Source organism: Macaca thibetana, chromosome 14 (assembly GCF_024542745.1).
Source record: "Macaca thibetana thibetana isolate TM-01 chromosome 14, ASM2454274v1, whole genome shotgun sequence".
Classification (NCBI taxonomy): Eukaryota; Metazoa; Chordata; class Mammalia; order Primates; family Cercopithecidae; genus Macaca; species Macaca thibetana.
In genome coordinates, this window is record NC_065591.1 from 112,716,801 (window position 1) to 112,739,209 (window position 22,409).

A 22,409-nucleotide genomic window follows, 5' to 3' on the forward strand; every position below is an offset into this window, starting at 1 on the left:
AAGCAGCAGCAATCTTTTTTTTAAAAGCCTCTGGGGAGGTCTGAAACACAGACAGGGGATAGCCTGGCTTTAGACACCAATCAGGCCAGTGGCTGTCAGTGTGGACACTGGCCCGGTGGTGTCAGCATCATCTGGGAACTTAGGAATTCTTAGGCTTCACCCCATACTTACCGACGCAGAAGTTTTGGGGCTGGGCCCAGCCATCTGTGTCAGCACACCGGCTTGGTGGTTCTGAGGTAGGCTAAGGCTGGAGGACCACTCCTCTAGGCTAGGGGTCTTCAAACCGTAGTTCTCATCACCCTGTCAGTGGCAGTGACAGAACAAGCAGCTTCCCAGGCTGTCCACCTCTTGACACTCCTAGCCTCAGGTGCTCCACTTTCATCTTTTTTTTTTTTTTTTTGAGACAGGGTCTCACTCTGTTTGTCCAGGCTGGAGTACAGTGGTGCGATCTTGGCTCACTGCAGCCTTGACCTCCCGGGCTCAAGTGATTCACCCATCTCAACCTCTTGAGTAGCTAGGATTACAGGCACGCACCACTACACCTGGCTAAATTTTTTGTATTTTTAGTAGAGACGGGTTTTCGCTGTGTTGCCCAGGCTGGTCTCGAACCCCTGGACTCAAGCAATCCGCATACCTCGGCCTCCCAAAGTGCTGGGATTACAGGCATGAGTCACCGCACCCGGCCATCCTCTATTTTGTATTTTGGAGTTCCACATCAGAATTTATTGAGGGTAAAAATGTCTCTTTGATTAAAAAAAGTTTGAGAACCATCAACCCAGTTCAACCCGCTTCATTTTTTTTTGGTTGCAAAACTCCAAGTCCAGCAAAGGGAAGTGTCTTGCCCAAGGCCACAGGCCAGTCTCAGAGATGAGACCAGCCAGAAGAGCCTGCCTATGTCCCTTCACACCCCGCCTCCGTGGCACTAGTGTATGTTCCTTTTCTCCCACAGGTTGACGCCCTACGAGTGGTACAGCCCACACCCATGTGCCCAGGGCCGGTGCAACCTCCTGGTGAACCAGTACTCCCTGGGCAACAGCCTCTGGTTTCCGGTCGGGGGGTTCATGCAGCAGGGCTCCACCATCGCCCCTCGCGCCTTATCCACCCGCTGTGTCAGTGGCGTCTGGTAAGGCCCCAGGCAGAGGTGAACCAGGCCAAGTGGGGTGGGGACACAAAAGGGGCCCTCTGATAAGCCGGCTCTAGCTGCTAGAGCCCCAGAGCTCTCTGCCTCTTACAGCAGACCCACGCAAGGAGCCGAGTGCTTTCTGCCAACTCAGAAGCTTGGGGCAATGGATGGGGCCTGCTCTGTGCCATTTGGTCCCCTTTCCCTTACTCACTCTCTGGGGTCTGGATGCAGAGGGGAACAAAGGGAGGAAGGGAGAGGAGGTGACCAAACAGCCTTGCTGAATTTCAGCAAAGCAATGGTAACTTCCTGACCTGAAAATGACCTGAGGTTTGAGAAGGCATATTCAGATTTATGCAAATATAAGCCTGCTGGCAGGAAGTCCCTGCAGGAGGAAGCCAGCCTGGCTGCCACATCACGCCCCCTCTACCAGCCTTCTGAGGCTTTGGGTCTCTGCCCCTGGCTCTGGGGGCTTGCTGGCCTGTTCACCTCAGCAGGTGTGGGAAAATGCAAACTCTTGTCGTTCAGAGTTGAGCAAATGATTCAATGTGTGGGAAAGCTCTTTGAAAACTTGAAAGTGCTACATAAACATATGGACTGGTCATTGTTATTAGACCACTATGGGGGCAAAGGAAAAACAAGATGAAACGTGTGTGTGTGTGTGTGTGTGTGTGTGTGTGTGTATAGCCTGGAGAGGCATGTTTGCAGAACACAAACATGCCTCTTTTGATCCTTTTTTGATCCTTTTTTGATCCTTTCTTAAAGATCTGCTGTGGGTTTGGCTGCCATAGCGTACAGGACTTATGACCTTGGTTCTCTCCCTTCCTTCTCACCCTGTTTAGCCAAAGGAAAAGGACAGGTGATGTTTCCACCCTTGAGTACTGGTGCCCAGAGTGGGTGGTCTGGACAGAATTACTGGAGGAGCCACTGGGCTGTTAGGAAGGTGAAAATGCAGCGAGACAGCCACGCCTTCCTGTCTGGGGTTTCCATTTTCCCTAATAAACAACAAATGTAGCAGGATTTAAACTTGGGCGAGATGCTCGCCTGTTACCAGATAGTTCGGAGATGTCACTGAGTAGATCACCATGGAGAATAGGAGCTCAGGTCCCCAGGAAGAAGGATGGACAGTCCCAGCAAGGAGAGTCACGGAAGTCCCACAACATCCGGGAACCTGGGCAGAAGCCCTGGGAGAGGAGCGTGCCAGGATGTTCATCTTCTCCCTGGGGCTTTTCCTTCCGGGGGTGCCTGCTCACACGGATGGATGCAGCTAGGGCCCCACTGCCCACTTCATCCGCTTGTCAGCTCCACCCTTACCCCAGGAAATCCCTCCTCCAGGACCCAGCCGTCCTGCAGGTTGCCCTGCACTGAGGGGAGGACTCAGCACTGCTTTAAATAGCTGGCGGCAGGTGGCTTGGTCACTCTGTTCCAGAGCGTGTGTGGGAAGGGGCTCAGTGCAAATGCGAAGCCGCTGTGACAGGCCTGTGCCAGCCCCGACTCCAGGTGGTCAGTGTGCTTCTCTCCCAGCACACTAACAGTTCCTAGTTCTTAAATCAGGGCCTCAGTTTGGTCCGTTCTGTGGAGGAGTGGGAGGTCAGAAGACGGGGCCATTGTGGCCTACCTTGACCTCCTCACCCAGAGCATGAGATAGAAAACACCATGTTGCTGGAGAGAATGCCAGTTTGACAACTGAAAATGCCCTTTGATACAGGAGCGAGGCTGCACTGACCCCTCCGGAAGCGGGCATCATTCCCTTTCTCAGCAGAGCCGATGGCCTTGCACTGAGCCGCTTGTGCCCTCTGACCAGTTTCCTTGTGACCAGTGGCCTAAATAGCCAGCTGGGGTGTAGCCAGAGTGTAGCCAATTCTGAGTCATGTCCATACCTAGGGCTCATTAACCCCCAGCACACTCCACCACAGCTAAGCAGCTGCAGAGCGCTGGCTTCCTCCTGGGGACCGCCCTGCCCCAGGCCTTTTCTTAGGGATGGTCATGAGAAGCACCTTCCAATAGGGCAGAAGAGCTGAAGCAGGAGCAGGGAAAGCAGACCTTGGGCATGGAGGGACACCTGCTACTTACAGGTCACAGATAGAGAAGGCAGAAGGAGGTAGCCAGGTGATTTTCATCCCATTTTCAGTCTGATGGTCTCTCTAGACATTTCTCTATATCTCACATCCCTCTAGTCCTTTACAGATTGCTGATCACTCATGACATATTACTTCATTTTATCTCACAACTCTCCAGCAACAGGCAGAGCAGGCATGATCATCCCCATATATTTATTAGACAAGTAAATGAGCTTAGAGTAGGTGAGTGGTTTTCCCCACGGTCTCACAGTGGAACACAGCCAGAACCAAAACCCAGTTCACTTGCTGGTGGTCTGCCATGTAGACGTGCCCATCGGGTCAGAGGAGGCCCCTGTTGCTTCACTCCTGGGGAGGCAGCCAGCAAGAGCTCTTGGTCACAGTGGCAAAAAGGGCAATGGGACCTGCTGCTCTTGAAAATCGACCCAGCAGCAGCAGGTTGCCGAGTTCTGTGTGTTAATCACTATGCATTCATCATTAGTGTGTCTATAATGGATAAAGCCTTATGAACTCAGGCTCCACTGATTCAGAATTTGTGATTCTCCATCCCAAACTGTGCTACGATCTCTCTCTGAGCCCCTTGGGATTGGGATGTAGCTCCATACTGTTGACCAGATGGGAGAAGGCTTGTTTAACCTACTAAAATGAACACACAGGTTTTAAGGGATTTAGGATATATGCTGCCTGAGCTGCAAAATTATTCTAATTTTAAATGAGTTCTGTCTACTCAGTAAAACAATCTTCTAATTTGAAATGGCATGACAATTGTAAGAATATTTTCTAATTCCAGCCTTTCAGCAGTTCAAAGGTGCTTTTCACTAGGTCGTCTTTACTAAAGATTTTCTGTTACAATTTATAGAACTGATTTTAAAATACGAATTTATCAGATGGCACAGGGGCTCACACCTATAGTCCCAGTACTTTGGGAGACTGAGGCAGGAAGAACTCTTGAGCCTGGGAGTTCTAGGTTGCATTGAGCCCTGACTAAGCCACTGCATTCCAGCCTGGACGACAGAGCAGGACCCTGTCTCCAAAAAAAAAGAATTTATCGGCCAGGTGCGGTGGCTTACGCCTGTAATCCCAGCACTTTGGGAGGCCAAGGCAGGTGGATCACAAGGTCAAGAGATGGAGACCATCCTGGCCAACACAGTGAAACCCCATCTCTACTAAAAATACAAAAATTTGCTGGGCAGGGTGGAATGTGCCTATAGTTTCAGCTCCTCAGGAGGCTGAGGCAAGAGAATCACTTGAATCCAGAGGTGGAGGTTGCAGTGAGCCAAGATCGCGCCACTGTACTCCAGCCTGGCAACAGAGTGAGACTCCGTCTCAAAAAAAAAAAAAAAAAAAAGAAGAAGAATATATCAAGGTGTTACTTGGCAGGTTGCTTCACTTCTCTGAGCCTCAATTTCCCCACCTGTAAAATTGGGATAAGAATTTTGCCTTCCTGAGCTGTAGGGATTAAGTGAGATAGTGGATGTAGCTCGTGGTAGATGATCAGTGCCTGGCAATGCACATTTGAAGGTTGGCTTCAACACGAGGAGGCGAGGAAGCCCTCCTGCTCTAGCTCTGAACAGAGCCCTTGGAGCTGGCACGCGCAGCTCATTCACTGGCTCATTTCTCACAGTGTCCAAAACTGTCTCATGTGCATGGACTATACCTCTTTTGAATAATAACCCAATAATCATCTCCTTTAGGAAATAAGAAAAACAAATCAGCTGTCTTCTTCCAGGCAGTGCTCACCAACTCGATTCATTTCTGTTGACATCATATGCCCTGCCTCCTTTCTCTTCCCCCACTAAGCTGAAAGCTCTTTTAGAAGAAAGATGCCTGGTCTCTCCCATGTCACAGCAGGACTGGGGTTGGGGGCCAAGACTCCAGGGAGTGCCCGGGCAATGATGACTTCCTTGTCTTTTCCTACATAGGTGGGCATTCACGCTGATCATCATCTCATCCTACACGGCCAACCTGGCAGCCTTCCTGACCGTGCAGCGCATGGATGTGCCCATTGAGTCAGTGGATGACCTGGCTGACCAGACCGCCATTGAGTATGGCACAATTCACGGAGGCTCCAGCATGACCTTCTTCCAAGTAAACCCCATTTGGTTGCTCACCAACATCGGGAACTGGGCAGAATAAAGTTGAGATGTTTGTCTGCTGGAGATAAAAACATCTCTCGTCATCTCATTATCTCTTTTGAACATATAGTTTGGAAGTCCACATGGGGTTCATTTATCTGTTGCTCCACAAAATACACCTGGAATGAGGTCCCAAAAGAACTTTGTGTTAATATCAGCCGGTGCCAGAGTGGTGATACTTGAGATGATTTTAGGTCTAATGTGGTGGAACTATTTTTTCGTTGCCATAGTTTCATATTTATATTAATGGCCATTAGAAAAAAAGTATATATATGCAGTGAATCAAACTTGTAGTTTTATTTGTATTACTGCATAGAATGGGGTTAACGTATACATTTACATTTTAACAAGTGATTTAAATCGTATAGGTAGTATTTAGAGCAAGATTCATACACGAGTGACTGAAGTTTGAGGAACACCAGCTTAAGACAAACTGGCTTCATTGATTCCAGACTTGATAGGTATCAGATAGGGACCTGTTGTCTTCTTTGAGTTTCCCTTGCAAGGCTCAGGAGAAAGCCCTGCCACAGCGATGTGTTTGCTGTCAGCAAACTGATTGATCGCCAAGACTGACAGCCAGACCAGATGGAATAGTGGTTTTCATGTGCCTCAAGCTCTCTTGGGAAGCAGGTTTCCCCTGGAGTTAAAAGGTGTCTAACCAACCTAATATCCAAGAAGTTCATTTTCACATGAAACAAGTCCAATGCCTTCAGCTTTCTGTTTTCCAGGCAAGTCTCAGTGCCTACTGGCACAGAGAGCAGTGAAGTCATCGTGCAAACACAGGGTTTGGATAGACCCCCAGAGTTCTCTGACTTGTTATTATTTGTAACACAGCAGCCAGCTTCGTATATGTGATTGATCAACTGGTTTAGGGTGGATAGAAAATAGTGAAACTGCTTCTTCAAATGGTATTTCTGTATAGTCCTAAATGAACCTAAGTTCACTGCCCCAAATTGAGGGACAATGAAGGTACCCAACCAGAATTTCAGTTCTACCGGAAAATGGAGGTTGGCAGTAGAAGAGCTCTTGAGGGTAGATGAGGCAAAACCAATGACCAAATCAGGGCCCTAGTGCCCTGTTGCTTCCTCGTCTTTCTGTAAAAGGTATCAAAGGCACACCTCCCTCCCCTGCCATTACACAGTGACAGTGAACATCTTGTGTTGAGAGACAGAAAGGGAAAAGGTTCTTGTCTGTGATTGGCGGGTAGAGTAGAGGAAGGGCCAGCATCTTAAGGTGCACTTTGATTCCCTCTCTTTTTGAATCAACGTTTCCTTCCTCTTTTCCCAATCCTGCTTCCTTTTGTTCTTTTCCCAGAATTCCCGCTACCAGACCTACCAACGCATGTGGAATTACATGTATTCCAAGCAGCCCAGCGTGTTCGTGAAGAGCACAGAGGAGGGAATCGCCAGGGTGTTGAATTCCAACTACGCCTTCCTCCTGGAATCCACCATGAACGAGTACTATCGGCAGCGAAACTGCAACCTCACTCAGATTGGGGGCCTGCTGGACACCAAGGGCTATGGGATTGGCATGCCAGTCGGTATGCGGGAGAGGAACAGCCTCTTTGGGTAGCTTTGTCCAGACAGGGTCAGGGTAGATCAAACCACTGAAAGCAGCATTGAATCCAGTAACCCCTGTTGCTAGAACCAGTTTAACAGTGACTTTAGATGGGCATTCTAAAGTTGTTGTTGTTTTTTTTTTTTAAAGCAAACACACATATTTCTTTTACTCAACAACCAGTGCTCAATCCTTGATTATTAAAGAGTTAGTTGATTAGCTACTGATTGATTAACTGACTAATTTAAAGGGCTAATACTAATTATTAAAGAGCATTGATGCCTTTGGTGTGTATTTAGGCCTTTTGTTCCTCTTCTTGCTTGCTACCCCTTGGCCATTTCTCTGTTGATTGCTATCTCTACTAGCAGTGGAAAGAAGGATGAGATGGTGAAATTCAAATCAGTTAATTTTGCTATTTGTTAGCGTCACCAGTGAAAAGTTTACTTCTAAAGGGGACGGCCATGATTAGATGAAATGGCTTTTAAATTATTTGTGGATTTCACTGATCCAGCTACAGTAGGTTGGTGTGGGTCATTGAGAAGGGGCGGGAATGCTCTGGTGTTTGGCCTGCTGACTGGGTGTCACCCCGTCTCATTCTATGAATAGGAGGGTAGAGATGTTTGGCTTCCAGAAAGGTATCCTGGCTGTGCTTTTTAAAAGGACATTCACACTTTGGACTTTGAGCCTTCACCTGCTAACAGAACCTCCCCAAGAAGATGAGGAGAGGACATGTTTGGCTGCTGTGGTGATTGTGAAGGGGATCTGTATGTTTCCCCAGCCCCTTCTGACATGCACCCTTCCCCCTCCACACACCCCATAGAGAGCCCGTGCTGTAGAGGGTTGTTCTTGCATGAGGGTGTTCTTGTACAAGGCAACAGGGGAAGAAGCGGGAATCAAGGCCATCAGTCTCTGGGAGAAAATTGGCATACGGTATGCTCATCTTTGTATTTACAGTACACATCCCTGTTGTTGATCTTTACCTTAGCTCAAAACTCTGTAAATTGCAGGATTCACTCACACCTGTGGAGTGTAAAGAGCACAGGCTTGGAGTCAGGCAGACCCCGGGACGTGTTCTAGTTACTGGCTGTGGTACCTTAGATGCATTCTTTAGCCTCAGTTATCTAATTCATAAAATTAGGTTTCTAATACCTACCATATGGGGTTGGGAGGATTAAACCTGATAATCTAGTTAGGTGCCTTACCTTAGTGTCTCACACTGAGCCTGCCTTGGGGGATATTAGTGTCCTTCTCATCTCTTCTATGGTTTCCTATGTTATTACACACACACACACACACACATATATATATATGTTTATTTATTTATTTATTTTGAGACAGAGTCTCACTCTGTCACCTAGGCTGGAATACAGTGGCACTATCTAGGCTCACTGCAGCCTCTGCCTCCCAGTTCAAGTGATTCTCGTACCTCAGCCTCCCGAATAGCTGGGACCACAGGCGTGTGCTACCATGGCCAGCTAATTTTTGTATTTTTAGTAGAGATGGGGTTTCACCATGCTGGCCAGGCTGGTCTTGAACTCCTGACCTCAGGTGATCTGCCCACCTCAGCCTCCCAAAGTGCTGGGATTACAGGCATGAGCCACCACTATTTGACAAAAGCACATGACTTAAATTCTGATCAGAAACCAAGAAAATGAACATAGGTAATAATATGGTTCATCCCTGAACTCTGTACATTATGGCACTAGGAGTTCTGTGAACTGTGAACTGGAGGCTTCACTCCGGGTACTTATAAACCTCCACACCCTCTATATGCCATTATATTTCACTGGTGTCCACTAATAATACAGATTATGGACCCCTTTGAGAGATATACTCACTGACATTTTGTTTCAAGATGATAGTGTGAACTGCAAAATGAACTTAAGGCACACCTTGATGATACTCTAGCAATTTAACACATTTTACCTAAATTTCAAATGCTTCCAAAGTTTTCGTGGAGCAAAACAATGGAGAGTTGGGGTAAGACAGACCACAACTCTAGAAATTTTCATCAATAACCAAGGAAAAGTGAAAGGAAATGCGTTTGCTGTATATCTGACATGACACTGTTTTCACATTTTATCTCACTTCATAGACCCCTGCAAGATGTATGTGGTTATTCCCATCCTGTAGAGGACAGAACTCAGATTCAGAGCTGACAGATTACTTGTCCAAGGTCACAGAATAGGTAGAGAAGCTGGGTTTGAGCCTAGGATGCTTGTCTCCAGTCCAGTAATTCATTTACCAGACCATGTTGCCAATGGGTCCTATCAGCTAGAAAGGACAGGATAGGTGGGAAGGTCTACTCGGAGCTAGCCCAGCTTCCCACATGAAGCTGGAAAGAACATTACACAGTTCATTGATGAGCCAGGATTTAGGTCCAGCTGGGGGTATGCCCAGGAAATACAAGCATGTATATCATTCTTAAGTGGAATGTAAGAGCCTAACTATGGAATAAGCAATGTGGTTGGACCCAGGAAAATTAAGAGAAACAAAACAAGGAACAAGATGGAAAATTAATCAGGTGGCTTAGGAACTAAGTAGGCAACCAACGAGTAAGCAGAATAGGCCTTTCATGTGGCCCCTGATGTGTTAGGAGGTTGGGTTGAACATGCCTTCAAACTGCTTGAACTGCCTTGCTGGGCTAGACCATTCTCTCTAAACCTGGAATGTTCATTAGCCTCACCACCTAACAACCTCTGTTAGACAACTCGTTCATGTGTCCATTCACTGCAGATGTGTAATAAGTACTTACTGTATTTGAAGCTCTGCTGGTGTTTGCCCAAATCACTTGCACACATTCAGTGCTGCAGGCTTGGGGTTCGGGTCCAACTATGTGTAAGATGTGTAATAAGTACTTACTCTACATGAAGCTCGTTGGTGTTTGCCCAAATCACATGCACACATCCAGTGCTACAGGCTTGGGTTTGGGTGTCCAAGCAGAGTTGTATCTATAGTAGGGAAGGTTCTACCGTGGAGCCGTGGGCTGTCACGGTTGGAAGAGATCTGGGAGATGTTCTGGTTCCTTGCCTCTTAAAGTGTGGTCCATGGCCCAGCAGCATGGACATCACCTAGGGGCTTGTTGGAAATGCAGACTCTCAGGCCCCACCCCAGGCCTACTGAATCAGATTCTGCAGTTCAGCAAAATCCCCAGGTGATTGCAATGCACGTGAAAATTTCAGAAGCACTCATCTGTTTGTTCCAAGCTCTGCCTGATCCTTCAGAGTAGCCTTTCTCCTCTGGGGCATCTGTCCACATCCAGCCTTCATAGAGTTTGGGCAAGGAAACTGGGCAGCTTAGTTGTTTTCCAGCCTCTTGGCAGCTTTTTCTTAATAATCTCAGGCCTCAGCCTGTGCTGAGACATTGAGCTTTCCATGGTTTGATTTAAGCCTGTTTTTGTGATTAAACCTAAATTCTAGAACCAAAGCTCCTTGGCAAAATTGCATTAGAAAAATTAAAAAAGAATAGTACTGAACAGAAAAAAAAAACCTTCTTTTGAGGAGGGAAGGAGGAGTGGGAGAAACAGGGTGATGGACAGGCCAGTGGGTTCTCGTGCGCTCAGAAGGCAGCGCTGAGGATGGGGAACACCTGGTGACCTGATTCTCACACTCTGGTGTGGCTCTTCTCTCACTGATTGGTTACTTCTCTGGATAAACAGTTGTCAGGTGTAACGTAGTGAGAGTTACAAGTGCCTAAGAAATTGATTCACTTATTTATTTTTGAAACGGAGTCTCACATTCTGTTGCCCAGGCTGGAGTGCAGTGGTGTGATCACTGCCCCTGTCTCCCAGGTTCAAGTGATTCTTCTGTCTCAGCCTCCTGGGTAGCTGGGACTACAGGTGCGCACCACCACACCCAGCTAATTCTTGTATTTTACTAGAGATGGGGTTTCACCATATTGGCCAGGTTGGTCTTGAATTCCTGGCCTCAAGTGATCCGCCCTCCCAAAGTGATCTCGGCCTCCCAAAGTGCTGAGAATGAGCACTTTCTCATTCTCATTCTCTGTGCTTTTTAAAAGGACATTCACACTTTGGACTTTGAGCCTTCAAAGTGGCATGAGTCACCGTGACTGGCCATGAGAAATTAATTTAAATAAAGTAGAAATTGGACACACCTAAGAGGTTTGTGTCACAGAAGCACAAACTCTTTCCTCCTGGAGGTGGATTGGATACTTTGCAGCCAGTGTCCTGGGTGTTGGTGGGCAGGTTGTTTAACCAGAATAGACCATCTTTTTAATTTAGAAAGTGGTGGTGTCCGGCTGGGGAGGTGGATGGTACGACTGCCTGGAAAGCCTTTCCTTGACCCATCTTGGGGTGTTGGGCCATGGGCTGGATGCGCCAGTCAGCATGGAGAGAAGGGAAGTAGAAAAACCTGAGAACCCCTGCGTGAAGCCAGAACGCCGCACTCTCCCGGGGAAGTAGAGAGCAGTGGCCCCAGGGGCTCGCCCCATCCGCTGCATCTGTCTGTCCCCTCTCGAGGTGAAAGCAGGCAGGGTGGCCAGGAGGTGTGCCGGGAAGGGGAGCAGAGTGACCCCTAACAGGGCATTCACAACCTGTGTCCTGGGCTCTCCTGTGACCCCCGCAGGCTCGGTTTTCCGGGACGAGTTTGATCTGGCCATTCTCCAGCTGCAGGAGAACAACCGCCTGGAGATCCTGAAGCGCAAATGGTGGGAAGGAGGGAAGTGCCCCAAGGAGGAAGATCACAGAGCTAAAGGTAAGGACGTTCAGGGCCATCCTCCTCCTGCCCTAGAGGACCAAAGTAGCTTGTTTCTCATGTTCAAATTCCAGGTACACATAATGACTTCTAGGACCCATCGCGAACCGCCTTGGAAGGAACCTAGGTATAAGCTGGGCTGGCAGGGGGTCAGGTCTGTCCCAGGGTCTTGCGTATCACGGGCACCCAGTGTCCACCTGGCTTCCAAGTCCTAGAGACTCTGCCTCCATGGTGTTTCTTGAACCCAGCTGCCTCTGACCCCTAGCACCACGGCTTCTACCCTGGCCCGTGCTGCATTGTCTCACACCTGTGTAATTACAACCGCCTGGTTTTAGTTTCCCATTCTTGCGTCTCTACAATATATTCTCCACTACTAGCTAGAGTGATCCTTTTTAAAAATGCAAATTCGATGTCAGGATTCCCCTGCACAAACCTTCCAACGGTTTCCCATCCCACTGGGAATAAAATTCAGGGCCCTATATGATCTGTTCCCCTTCAACCTTCCTCTCTTCTCTCTGGTCCCCAAGCCTCCCATCTGGCTCTTCCACCCCAGGGCCTGTGCACCTGCTCCCTCCTCCTGGCCTCTCTTTGAAGAGCTCTTCACTCCTACCCTACACATGTCTCTCCATCACCTTAACCCCACCTTATTTCCCTTCTCAGACCTCATCGCTACCTGATATTATATTTCTTATGTATTTGTTTACTTTCCACTTTCTCTACTAGAATGTAAGCTTCATGAGGGCAGGGTTGGTCATCACAGGGCTGCCCACAGAGCTGGACATGTGGATATTTTATCAAATGAATGAGCGAATGTTAAATTTGGCTAAATAGAAAGCAGTCCCTGACTAAGATGTTTGGTTAAGGAGTGTTGAGGGTGCCTGAGCACCCAGGATTTTCTGTAGGGGAACACTTACCCTAGTTTGCCCAGGATGGTATAGTCTTGTTTCTATCTGTTGTAGATCAGTTAATGCCTATTAATTATTTCTAGACAGCTTTCATTCTCAAAGTGGCCTGGTTTAGACAATAAATCATATGGTCACATACCATATCTACTACTCCATCTACTGCAGCCTTGTTAAATATGCAACAGATTTACCTGTCCATGTTCTGCCTGAGGAAGACAGCTGAGGAACAGAATGAAGGATATCATGTGCTTGTCTTTTCTGCTCAGCATGAATGATTGTCCCTAATGAGACAGCGAATGAATAACTATGTGATTCTCAGTGTCTAAACGTGGATCTCTATCTTGCAAGAAGAGGTCTCAACAATATGGATATATGGAGCAATTATTTTTTATAATTTAAAGGAAATGCTGCTCTCAGAGGAACTGAGTGAGGCCACACACTTCTTGGCTCTTCATTCCCCAAAGGCCAGATCTGACCATGGGGAAAGCAGTGGACATGAATGGACACAGGGCATGGGCAGACCTCATTTCAGTCCCGTCTCCACCGACCGCGAGTCTGTGAGTTTCAGCACATTAGTTAACAGCGCTGAGCCCTCATTCCTTTATCTGTAAAATGAGTTCAGTAAGTAACACACTGTAGGGCTGCTGTGAAGGGAGAGTGAAAAAGCACAGAGCTTGGCTCCTCCCCGGGCCCAGTGTATCGTAGCTGTCACTGATCTGCATCCTAGCACTGTACTCGGCTGCTCTCTGAACTTCCGGGCTGTCTGATTCCATCAGCTGCCTGCAGGGGAGTTATTTTCAAGGGTCAGCCGGATATTCCATCAATAGGGATGTGCTGAGTGACAGTGAGGTGTCCTAGCACATCACTTCACACGCCTGGGAGTAAGAAAGCTCTGCAGACTTACCAGCAAGCATCTTAAAGTGACTTCTGGAAACAAAATTAACTTACTGGAAGCAGTCAGCACACAATTACTGACACTTGCCAAATTACAGTTAAATGCTAGGGGGTGAAGTGCGGAGATTACTTCTGCTTGTTCAGAGTAATAGAAAATGGGGGATATGCAGAAAAAAGTGTCAAGACACTTCTGTGGATTGGATAGAATGAACTAGATTTTGAAGATGCCCAGGACCTCAATAGGGCAACAGTGTAGGAGGAGGGCATTGCAGGCAGATAAGCACCTTGAAGACGGGTGTGGAGCAGAAGTCAGCGCAGTGGGCAGGGCTGTGTGCAGGGGCTGTGGGTGGTCCAGATGGAACAGAGAAGAATTCGCATTTGGGGAGTTGGATTGTGTAATCGGTTTGTACTAGGGAAGGTGTGGGTAGCAAAATGCTCCTCCACTCCCTCTCCGAAAAAAAGAGATGGATTGGAAACATGTGGCTGGACCTGGAATAGCTAAAATAAAATTGGATTATTGTCAGCATATGTTAATGTTGCTCTGTGATAACAGTGAGCTAAAGGATGGCAGGAAAGAGGGCCATCTCACCTCCGTCTGCAGGGAAACAGTAGTAGTGGTGTGCTCTGCAGCTGTCTAACGTGGAAATGGGGAGGTGAACCTGGGGCCCACAGCAGAGGACCTTCTGCTAATCGATCCTTCCTCTGATTGAGAAATGAAATAGAAGAAATGTCTAGGTATCTGTCTTCCTAGAAACCCTTGATCTCCCTCTCCCCTCACCACAGTGGGTTGGGGGCCTTCTGTGACTTTGGACAGAGCCCTCAACACACTATGCTGCAATCTTGGTCTCCTCTGCTCAGTTGCTGGCACCTTAGACCCAGACTCAGTCTCATTTGCTTCTGTGGTCCTAGCCTCCCCAACAGAGCCAGGCACATAGTAGTTACCCAGTGTTTGTGGGATGTGTGATGAAAACTGCCGCTAGCTGTCGGAAGCTACCAATTGTTGTGTTCTCCTGGGTCATGCTAACGTGACTCATGAGACTGTGCTTGAAGTTACTTTCCCCAATAGCCCTCGCACCAGGAGCTGTCCGCTCACAGTCAGTTGTTCCTGCCTCTGAACAGCTGACCGAAGGCATATGGTGGTGCAGAGGTGCTGGAGAAGAGAGAGGCCTGAACGAGCAATTAGGGCACAATGAGAGGTTTGAATAGTGTCCCCAAGCTGCGAATGTGCGCATCCATCCCTTCTCCCTCAGGCTGAAGGGCTCTTCAAAAATCAACACTTAAGACATTTATTTTCTGTCTGTTGACATTTTTCCCCCCTATAGACAATAAGCAACTCAAGGACAGGGACTGTGTCTTATTAATTTTTGTGTCCTGATGCCCAGAACATCACCTGCCATCAGTGTTTGATGAAACAATGAACAATTCATTTACAATCGATAAATGAATAGGTGAATGAGCAAGCATCTCAAAGTCCTCCTGACTTTGGAGAAGGAAAAGTCTGGAAAGCCTTATCTTATGATTGTTTCCTCTGAAACGGGAGCCCAGCACCCCAAATGTTGGCATGGAAAGTATTCATGTAGCTCTCATTGCTGCCAACAAACAGCGTGGTAAACTGCTGTGTACCAGGCACTGTGCGGGGCTCTGAAATTACCAAAAGGAACACAACCTGCCCTTGCCCTTAAGAGGCTTAGAAGCTAGAGAGACGCACAGATGGTTGCTGTAATGGTTGCAGTGTGGGAGAGTTTTAATAGCGGTATAAAGAGAATGTCTGGAAGCCCAGAAGAGGAAGTGATGAATTCTGCGGAATGGTCAGGGAAGGTTTAAGGGCACATGGCCCGGACCTGGAAGCATCCCGTAGGAATGGCTGCTTTAGGACTGCTGTGAGGCACAGGTGTTATGCTGAGAACTCGGTCTGAAAAGGTAGGATGAGGTTGGACTTAAGAGAGAGTTGAAAACTGGGTAAAGGTATTTGGACTGCAACCAGTCTGTCTCACGCATTTTCACAGGAGGAACCAAAAGCAGAGGAGACCAAATGGGAACTGCTGGGGATCTAGGACATTGTCTAAAGCAGCCTACTTGTTCGGAATTTCCTGAAAATCTTCTGTTTTGTCCTAAAAATACATGTGAATTTTGCATCTTACTCTGTAATATAGGCATGTTTATTTAATGTAAGAATGTTTTTTCCCACCCAAGCCGTAAGTAAAATCAGTGTCCCAGGAAGATGTCCTAACAGCATGCCACAGCTTTGCCAGACTCCTTGGCACAGCAACAGTGCCCTGGACTGGGTTTGGGAGAATTGGCAGTAGCCATCAAAGGTTCTGGGGTGAGATGTGGCACACGGAAAGCAGGTGTGGTGGGACGGAATTCTAAGCTCTTGGTGGCATTCATGGTCCCAGGGGATAGTTATTGCCTCGGGAGAAACCAAGTCAAATTACTGGCTTTAAGTTCCAAAATAAGTTCTTAAAGCTCACAGCAGACATAATGTCCTTGGAGAGCGAGGTTTTTGATTTGCTAGAGAAGTATTTTGGAATACAAAGGTTAATTCCTAATAGAATCTGGGCAAAAAGTTGATGCTAGAAGTAGGAGTAAAAAAAAAAAAAAATTAGAAATAGAAAAACCAGGCCACCAACTCTGCAAATCAGATAAAAGGATGCCCTGGCCAGGACAGGAGCTTCTGAGCAGGAAGTGACGTGTAAAAATGTGCTTGGTCCTTGCCCTCCTGGGAGCCGGCGAGTGGCAGATAGCACTCCCAGAATTAGCTGGGTATTCCAAGCGTTCTAAAGAGATTTTTACTTGTGCAGGGGCTGTGGGTGGTACATGTGGAGCAGAGAAGAATTCGCATCTGGGGAGTTTGGCTGTGTAATGAGTTTGTACTGTGGCATGATGCATATTTCTGGAGTTTAGCAAACCCCAGAAATATGTGCCATGCCTCAGTGAAGTGGGGGACATAAGAGGTGGCACATAGGGACCCACAGCAGAGGGCCCAGTGAAAGGCCTGAGTTTTCCTTAACTCCAGACAAAGATATTGGAAATCTAAGTGGACTACAGCATAAGACCAGACACCTATCCCCACCCCAATACAATGACACAACCACAAACCTGAAATACATCCCGGAAAGAAGGGGGAATGGAGAAGACACTGGATTTAAGCGAATTTAAACATGAAATGACTGAAAAGTCTCTATGTTTTTGCCCATGTGGTGGAAGTGGAAGTTGGAGGTGGAATAGAAATACAAAGTTATAATTGTTGCAGTTGTTGGCCTTGGAAACAGTTCCGCATCCACAATAGATTAGATGGTTCCACAGTTTTGGAAGACTGCGCTGACAGTGGAGTTCAGGGTGGAGGGAGAGAGGAGGCAGAGAGGGAGATCAGGCTTCCAGGAAAGATGGAAAGAAGTGAACAGGAGGCCTCTCTCCACTGCACTTTGGGACCAAATGTTCCCTGGCATGAAGAAGAGAACTGAACAGATGAAAGGGAAAATAAACAGTGGAAGTCATCCTGCCCAGGTCCCAAATGCATCCGAAGATTTCTGGGTGCTATCAGCCAGCCAGTGTTAACTTGTCTCTCTACGGTCATCCTTTGGAACAAGAGGGTGAGCTGTATTAATAAGAGGCAATGTTTCAGAGTGGGGCTGTGTGGGAGATGCTATGCAAATCACTCTGAAAGCCAGGACTTCAGCTACTGTCCCAGCCATAGCTGCTAGTGCCAGTTTAATGTGGTGGCCCCATTTGTGCCATGGCTGGAGCCCAAGCAAACATTACTCAGAGAGGCTAAGAGGCTTCTTGGCCAAGCGAAACTGCATGTGACTTCTTCCAAACCAAGCAAGAGCCACTAGCCTGAAACGGAAGGTGCCATTGCTTGATCGATCTCTCTCGTAAATTAGCTGTCAAACTTACTGTGCTGTGTCATTCATTGTCCAAGGGATTTGGAAAAACAGGACCAACATGACCCAAACATCTCTTCCATTAAATCATTTTTTTTTTTTTTTTAAAGACAGATTCTCATCCTGTCACCCAGGCTGGAGTGCAGTGGTGCTATCTTGACTCCCTGCAACCTCCAGCTCCTGGGTTCAAGCAATTCTCCTGCCTCAGCTTCCTGAGTAGCTGGGATTACAGGTGCTTGCCACCACGCCCAGTTAATTTTTGTATTTTTAGTAGAGATGGGATATAACCATGTTGGCCAGGCTGGTCTCTAACTCCTGACCTCAAGTGATCTGCCCCCCTCGGCCTCCTAAAGTGCTGGGATTACAGGCGTGAGCCACCGCACCCGGGCTTTACGTCTTTAAGTGTTCACCAAGAATTGAGACCTAGGAACATTGTTTTTCTTGTGTCTCAGGCTGAACAGAGGGCAGTAGCTTTCACCTGCTTTCCCAAGCAGCTCCTAGGTGATCTTTCTTTTTTAGAATTTCAATCAGTTGGCTTTCACGTGTGCTTAAAGGAAGGAGAGAAATATGGAATGGGCAGAGAGGGATAGAGGTGAAAGGAACTATGAGTGGGTCTGTTTTTCGGAGACCTCTGAAACTGAGAGTGGCTGCAGTTTTAATTAGAATGTACCAGACGACGCGCCAGTGCCTAACATAATCCTTTTCTACTTTGTTATCCTATTAAAATGCGAGAAATTTCAAAGAAAAGGAACTGGTGCTTACCCCACTTCTAATCCAATATTACAGCTCAAACATTACTGCCAAATCCAGAGAAGAATCCTAACATTGTGATAATGCCACCAATCCCGAGTCTTTGTGCCAGGTCTTGCTTGCCTCTGGTAAGAGCCACAACATTACCCCTTAGCTTCCTCGCCCCCTCTGACTCTCCCTGCCCGTAGCTGGGTGACTGTCCACCTCCCTACCTCGCTAAAAAAATGAAACAGCAGATCCTGTGGAAAACTGGAGATTACAAAAAGGAACAGGCTCCATTCCAAGCTGTTTCATTTTCTTCTGCCTTTTCTTTTCAAAAAACATTTATTTATTTATTTTCTCACTTAGCTGCTATAAAAAGAAATATCGCTAGCCACTCACAGATGCCGGCATCCCAATTCAAGGAGATTGGATTACTGAAGTCTTTGCAGAACAATTGCTAGACAAAAAGGTGGTTGGTGAACTCCAAGGAAATTAAATACCTTTATCTTGAAAAACACGAGCTCACAGTCGGGCTTCAAAGGAACATAAATACACCACCAGGCTGTGAAAATCAGGGTTCCCTTTCAAAAATGGAAAAGAGGCCAGTGGCATTGACTCACAGAACCCTTAGAAAACAGGAAGTTTGCTGTCTGGTACGGTGGGAATGGAAGTGTGAGACATCTCAGCAAGAGTGGGGGTGAGTGATGGGGGTGGAAGGGGCCCCGGGGATGCTTCCCTCTCTCTTTCTTCTCATAGGGTCCAGCGTAGTTATCCTGGTTCTCTGGTTTCTCTGGAGAGAGCCAGGGCTGGAAACCTGAATGTGGGAATTTAGATAGTGTTTCAGAGAGATGCCGTGGAGGAAGCCTCTCTCTGATCAAATTAGATCTATTTTTGAGAGAGAGAAACTCCAGAGGGATTTCCAGAAACCATGATCACAGCAGAGGCAAAGGGTGGCCCCATGAGTCTGCAACAAAGCAGGTCGAATTGTTAAGACTTCAGCTCACTGTTGTCTGGAAACTGGGCCGAGATTAAGCCAACAAATCATCGATTCAAACATGTGATGTCATGTTCTGAAGGACAGAAGGGGATTTTATAAGCTGAGCTGTAGCTCACACATAGACCCCCTTACCCCTGCCCTGTGTCCCTCTAGAGGTTCCCAGGAATGTGTTCAGTCATTAGGATGCCAGGTTGAGTTCTGTCATCGCCCCGCTGCAGCGTGAGTGGATGCCGAGTGACTGGGAGAGGTGGTGTGGAATTGGCCGGCAGGGGGGCCTGGCTTCAGTTTAGATTCGGGCACTTCCACTTGTCAGCCGTGGAACCTTGGGCAAGTTACCTAACTCCTCTGTACCTTGGTTTCCGTGTCAGGAAAATGCAGGTAAGCGTAGTGCCCATTTCACAGGGTAACTGTAAGGATTGAGTTAAAACATTTAGCAGGCTAACTTTGCTCATAGTAAACACTCATAAAGGTCAGCTTTACATATATACAGAGCGTTAGCTTTGGAATCAAACTGATCTAGAATTTACATTAGTTATGAAAACATGGACAACTTAAGTTCTCTGAATTTCTGTTTCTTTAACTATAAAGTGGGGACAATGGGCCTTCTCTATGGTGTTTTTAATGATAATTGAATGAGATAGCAAATGAAAAATGAGGTACTTGAGCTCATATTTTGATGGATTATAAGCACCCTCCCATAGCTTGTGTTTTGATAAATTGCAAAGTTTATCAAATACCTCTCCCATCCCTCTTCGGGTTTGAGTCCCTTTTGCCTACTTTTCTCCCATTATTCTTTCCAGAATCTGCTAGGTCTAGTCACCAGATGCCTTGGTGAATGCAAGACGAAATGTCAAGCTTACCATTTCAACATGATGAATCACTTTGCATTTTCTGGGAAGGTCATGTAAGTCAGTTTATACCTGGGCACATGAAGTTGCTATTTACAATCCCTGGAGATCGGACTATTTGATATACTTGCATGGCTATAGGTGAATATAGTTCTGAAATAGAAAGTGCTTGAAAGCCTTATGGGTCCAAGAATTCATGTTCTTGTCCAGTGCTCTTGATGAGCCAATGTGGCACAGAGCTTTAGCACCTAGCATAGTGCCCAGCTCATGGAAGCTTCTCAGTCAAGATCTGTTGACCAAGGTCAAAGAGCAAATACATTGTCTCTTGCCGGGATCTCGTGGCACTAGTCAGTCCTCTCTCTGTGCGAGTGGATTCTCTGCACCTGCCTCCATGGCTTTTATGGTCTCTGCCTTTTTTCTCAGTCTTCCCTCACTGTTTGTTCAAAAGGAGCTTTTCCTCTGTATTTTAGTTGCAGATTTCCACAGTGCTTCGTGGAGATGTGTGAGGGTTTTACGGGCTAGGACACAAGTGTACCTGAATCCAAGAAGTGGTTATTAGCCAGACGGAACCAAAGGAAGAGCAAGTGGGTGGGTGGAGACTCACATCTCTTCACAGGTGCTCTCTTCCAGGGTGCCCTTCCCGTTCTTAGTTCAAGAGACAAAGAACATTATTCGTTTGCATTTGTGAACTATCATTTTGTGGGCAAAATATTTGTGGGCAATCTGCGGGTGACACCAAAGTTAGTATTTAGCCAACCAGGAGTTTGTGGGGAGAGCGTGATTCTATTTCAGTGACTGCAGCTGATTGCTGGGGCCTAGCTGAGGCTCAGAGACTCAAGTGTCAGGAGAAAGTCCCAGTTTGTAAAGCCATCTGCCTGCATGGCTTATGCGTGGTCCCATCTGAAGAAGGGAAGGAAAGAGATGACTAGATGGCTTCCCAATCCCCCTTGCCGGTGCTGAGGCATCTGTGAGTGCCACGTGGGCCTTGTAGGCTGGAGGGAGTTCACATCAAGGGCCCCTTCTGATGAATGTTGATGTGCTGTGGAAGGCATTTGACTTCTAGAGAATGACTGATGACAGTGTTAAATGGAACTGCTGTGCTCTCCGAACTCTCCCTTCCCACTCCCCACTCCATCTGTTTTTCAACTCTGACTCTGCCAGCAATCTATTCTTGCTTCCTCTTTCCAATAACTTCCTCAAGGCACAAATGGTATTCAAGCCTTGCTTCTGTGAGGAGGAGGCCACTCAGCCAGGAATCAGGACTCTGGAGCCAACACCCATGATTAACATGCTGGCCCTGAAATGCGAGAAGCTAGGAAAGAAAGACTATGGGGTGTTTCAGTGACTCATGGTTTCTGCCAGCCTCCTGTTAAACCTCAGCTCCCCCAAAAGCTTTCCCTGATCTAATAAAAATTGTTCCAGTGCAGACCACATGCCTGTTGATAACTGTCCCAATACCCCCACCCAACACAGGCAGTCCATGTTGTGAATTGCCCATGTCAATATTCAGTCCCCTTTAGCCACCACTCAGTACAGTCTGGGCCGTCTTCCTCTATGACCAGGCTGGAGCACTCAACCAGAGCTGTCACGTTTTACCATTATTTCAAACCAAATTTAATTAGAAAGGAATACATATGGGTCCAGAGCTTTTGGTAATGCAGCCCTCTACATCTGGAATTCTTTGTCCTCTCTCTTTCTGCTCATTCTTTCCACAAACATTTACTGAGCTCCTATAATGGGCCAGGTACCATGACTGTGAGGTTGTAGAGTTGAGCAAGGCATGGTTCTTCCCCTCAAAGAACTCGCAGTGTAGTGGGAAATCCAGATATATAAACTAGTGTATTATTTTATGCATAATAGTGATAAACAAGGTATTATTAGTAAAACACAAAAGTAGTATCACTAAAAGTCAGGTAAGAGTAAAGAAGGCAGCCTGGAGGAAGTGACCTCTGAGCTAAGTCTTAAAGGAAAGGTTGAGTTTAGCCAGGTGTGTGTCTCGGGAGTAGGGGTAGGTTCCAGGCAGAGGAATTAACAGGAGCAAAGGTATGGAAGGTAGGAGCAACGATGCTGTGTGCTGGGAACTATAAACAATTCTGTGTTACTTGAGAATGTGTCACAGTTAGATTTTGCATTTCAGAAAGATCAGTGAGGCAACTGTGTAGTATGCAGAGTTGAGGAGGAAATGGCTACAGGGAGGGAAATAGTTTTAAAGGCTACTGCAATAGTCCAAGCAAGAGATGGTGGGTGCCTAAACTAGGGAAGTGGCAGGAGGAATAGAGAGAAGGGTAAGAAATTTAAAAATATTCAGGAGGCAAAATCAGCAGGATTTGGTAATAGCCAAGACATGGAGGAGGGATAGGAGACCAAAGGTAGGAAAATGAGAAGAAAATGTGCCCCAGGCCAATCAAAGGAGATTGAGGAGATCGGAAGAGAGTGATAAGAAATGGCTTTATAAAATGCCAAGACTGACACGTGACTGACGATTCAAATGCTAACAAAGGTCATGCAAGATTAGGACTAGAAAATTTCCATTAGGCTAGAAACAAA

General features: G+C 47.0%; 1 protein-coding gene across 1 annotated transcript in view; it reads left to right on the top strand.

The window, feature by feature from the left end:
- Positions 1 to 22,409, top strand: part of GRIK4 (glutamate ionotropic receptor kainate type subunit 4) — a 363,476-nt gene that overhangs the window by 330,868 nt on the left and 10,199 nt on the right. The window contains exons 16-19 of the mRNA XM_050759371.1: positions 950 to 1,123; positions 5,121 to 5,286; positions 6,648 to 6,873; positions 11,474 to 11,602. Of these exons, the coding sequence (XP_050615328.1) occupies positions 950 to 1,123; positions 5,121 to 5,286; positions 6,648 to 6,873; positions 11,474 to 11,602 (695 nt within the window). The remainder of the gene's footprint in view (positions 1 to 949; positions 1,124 to 5,120; positions 5,287 to 6,647; positions 6,874 to 11,473; positions 11,603 to 22,409) is intronic.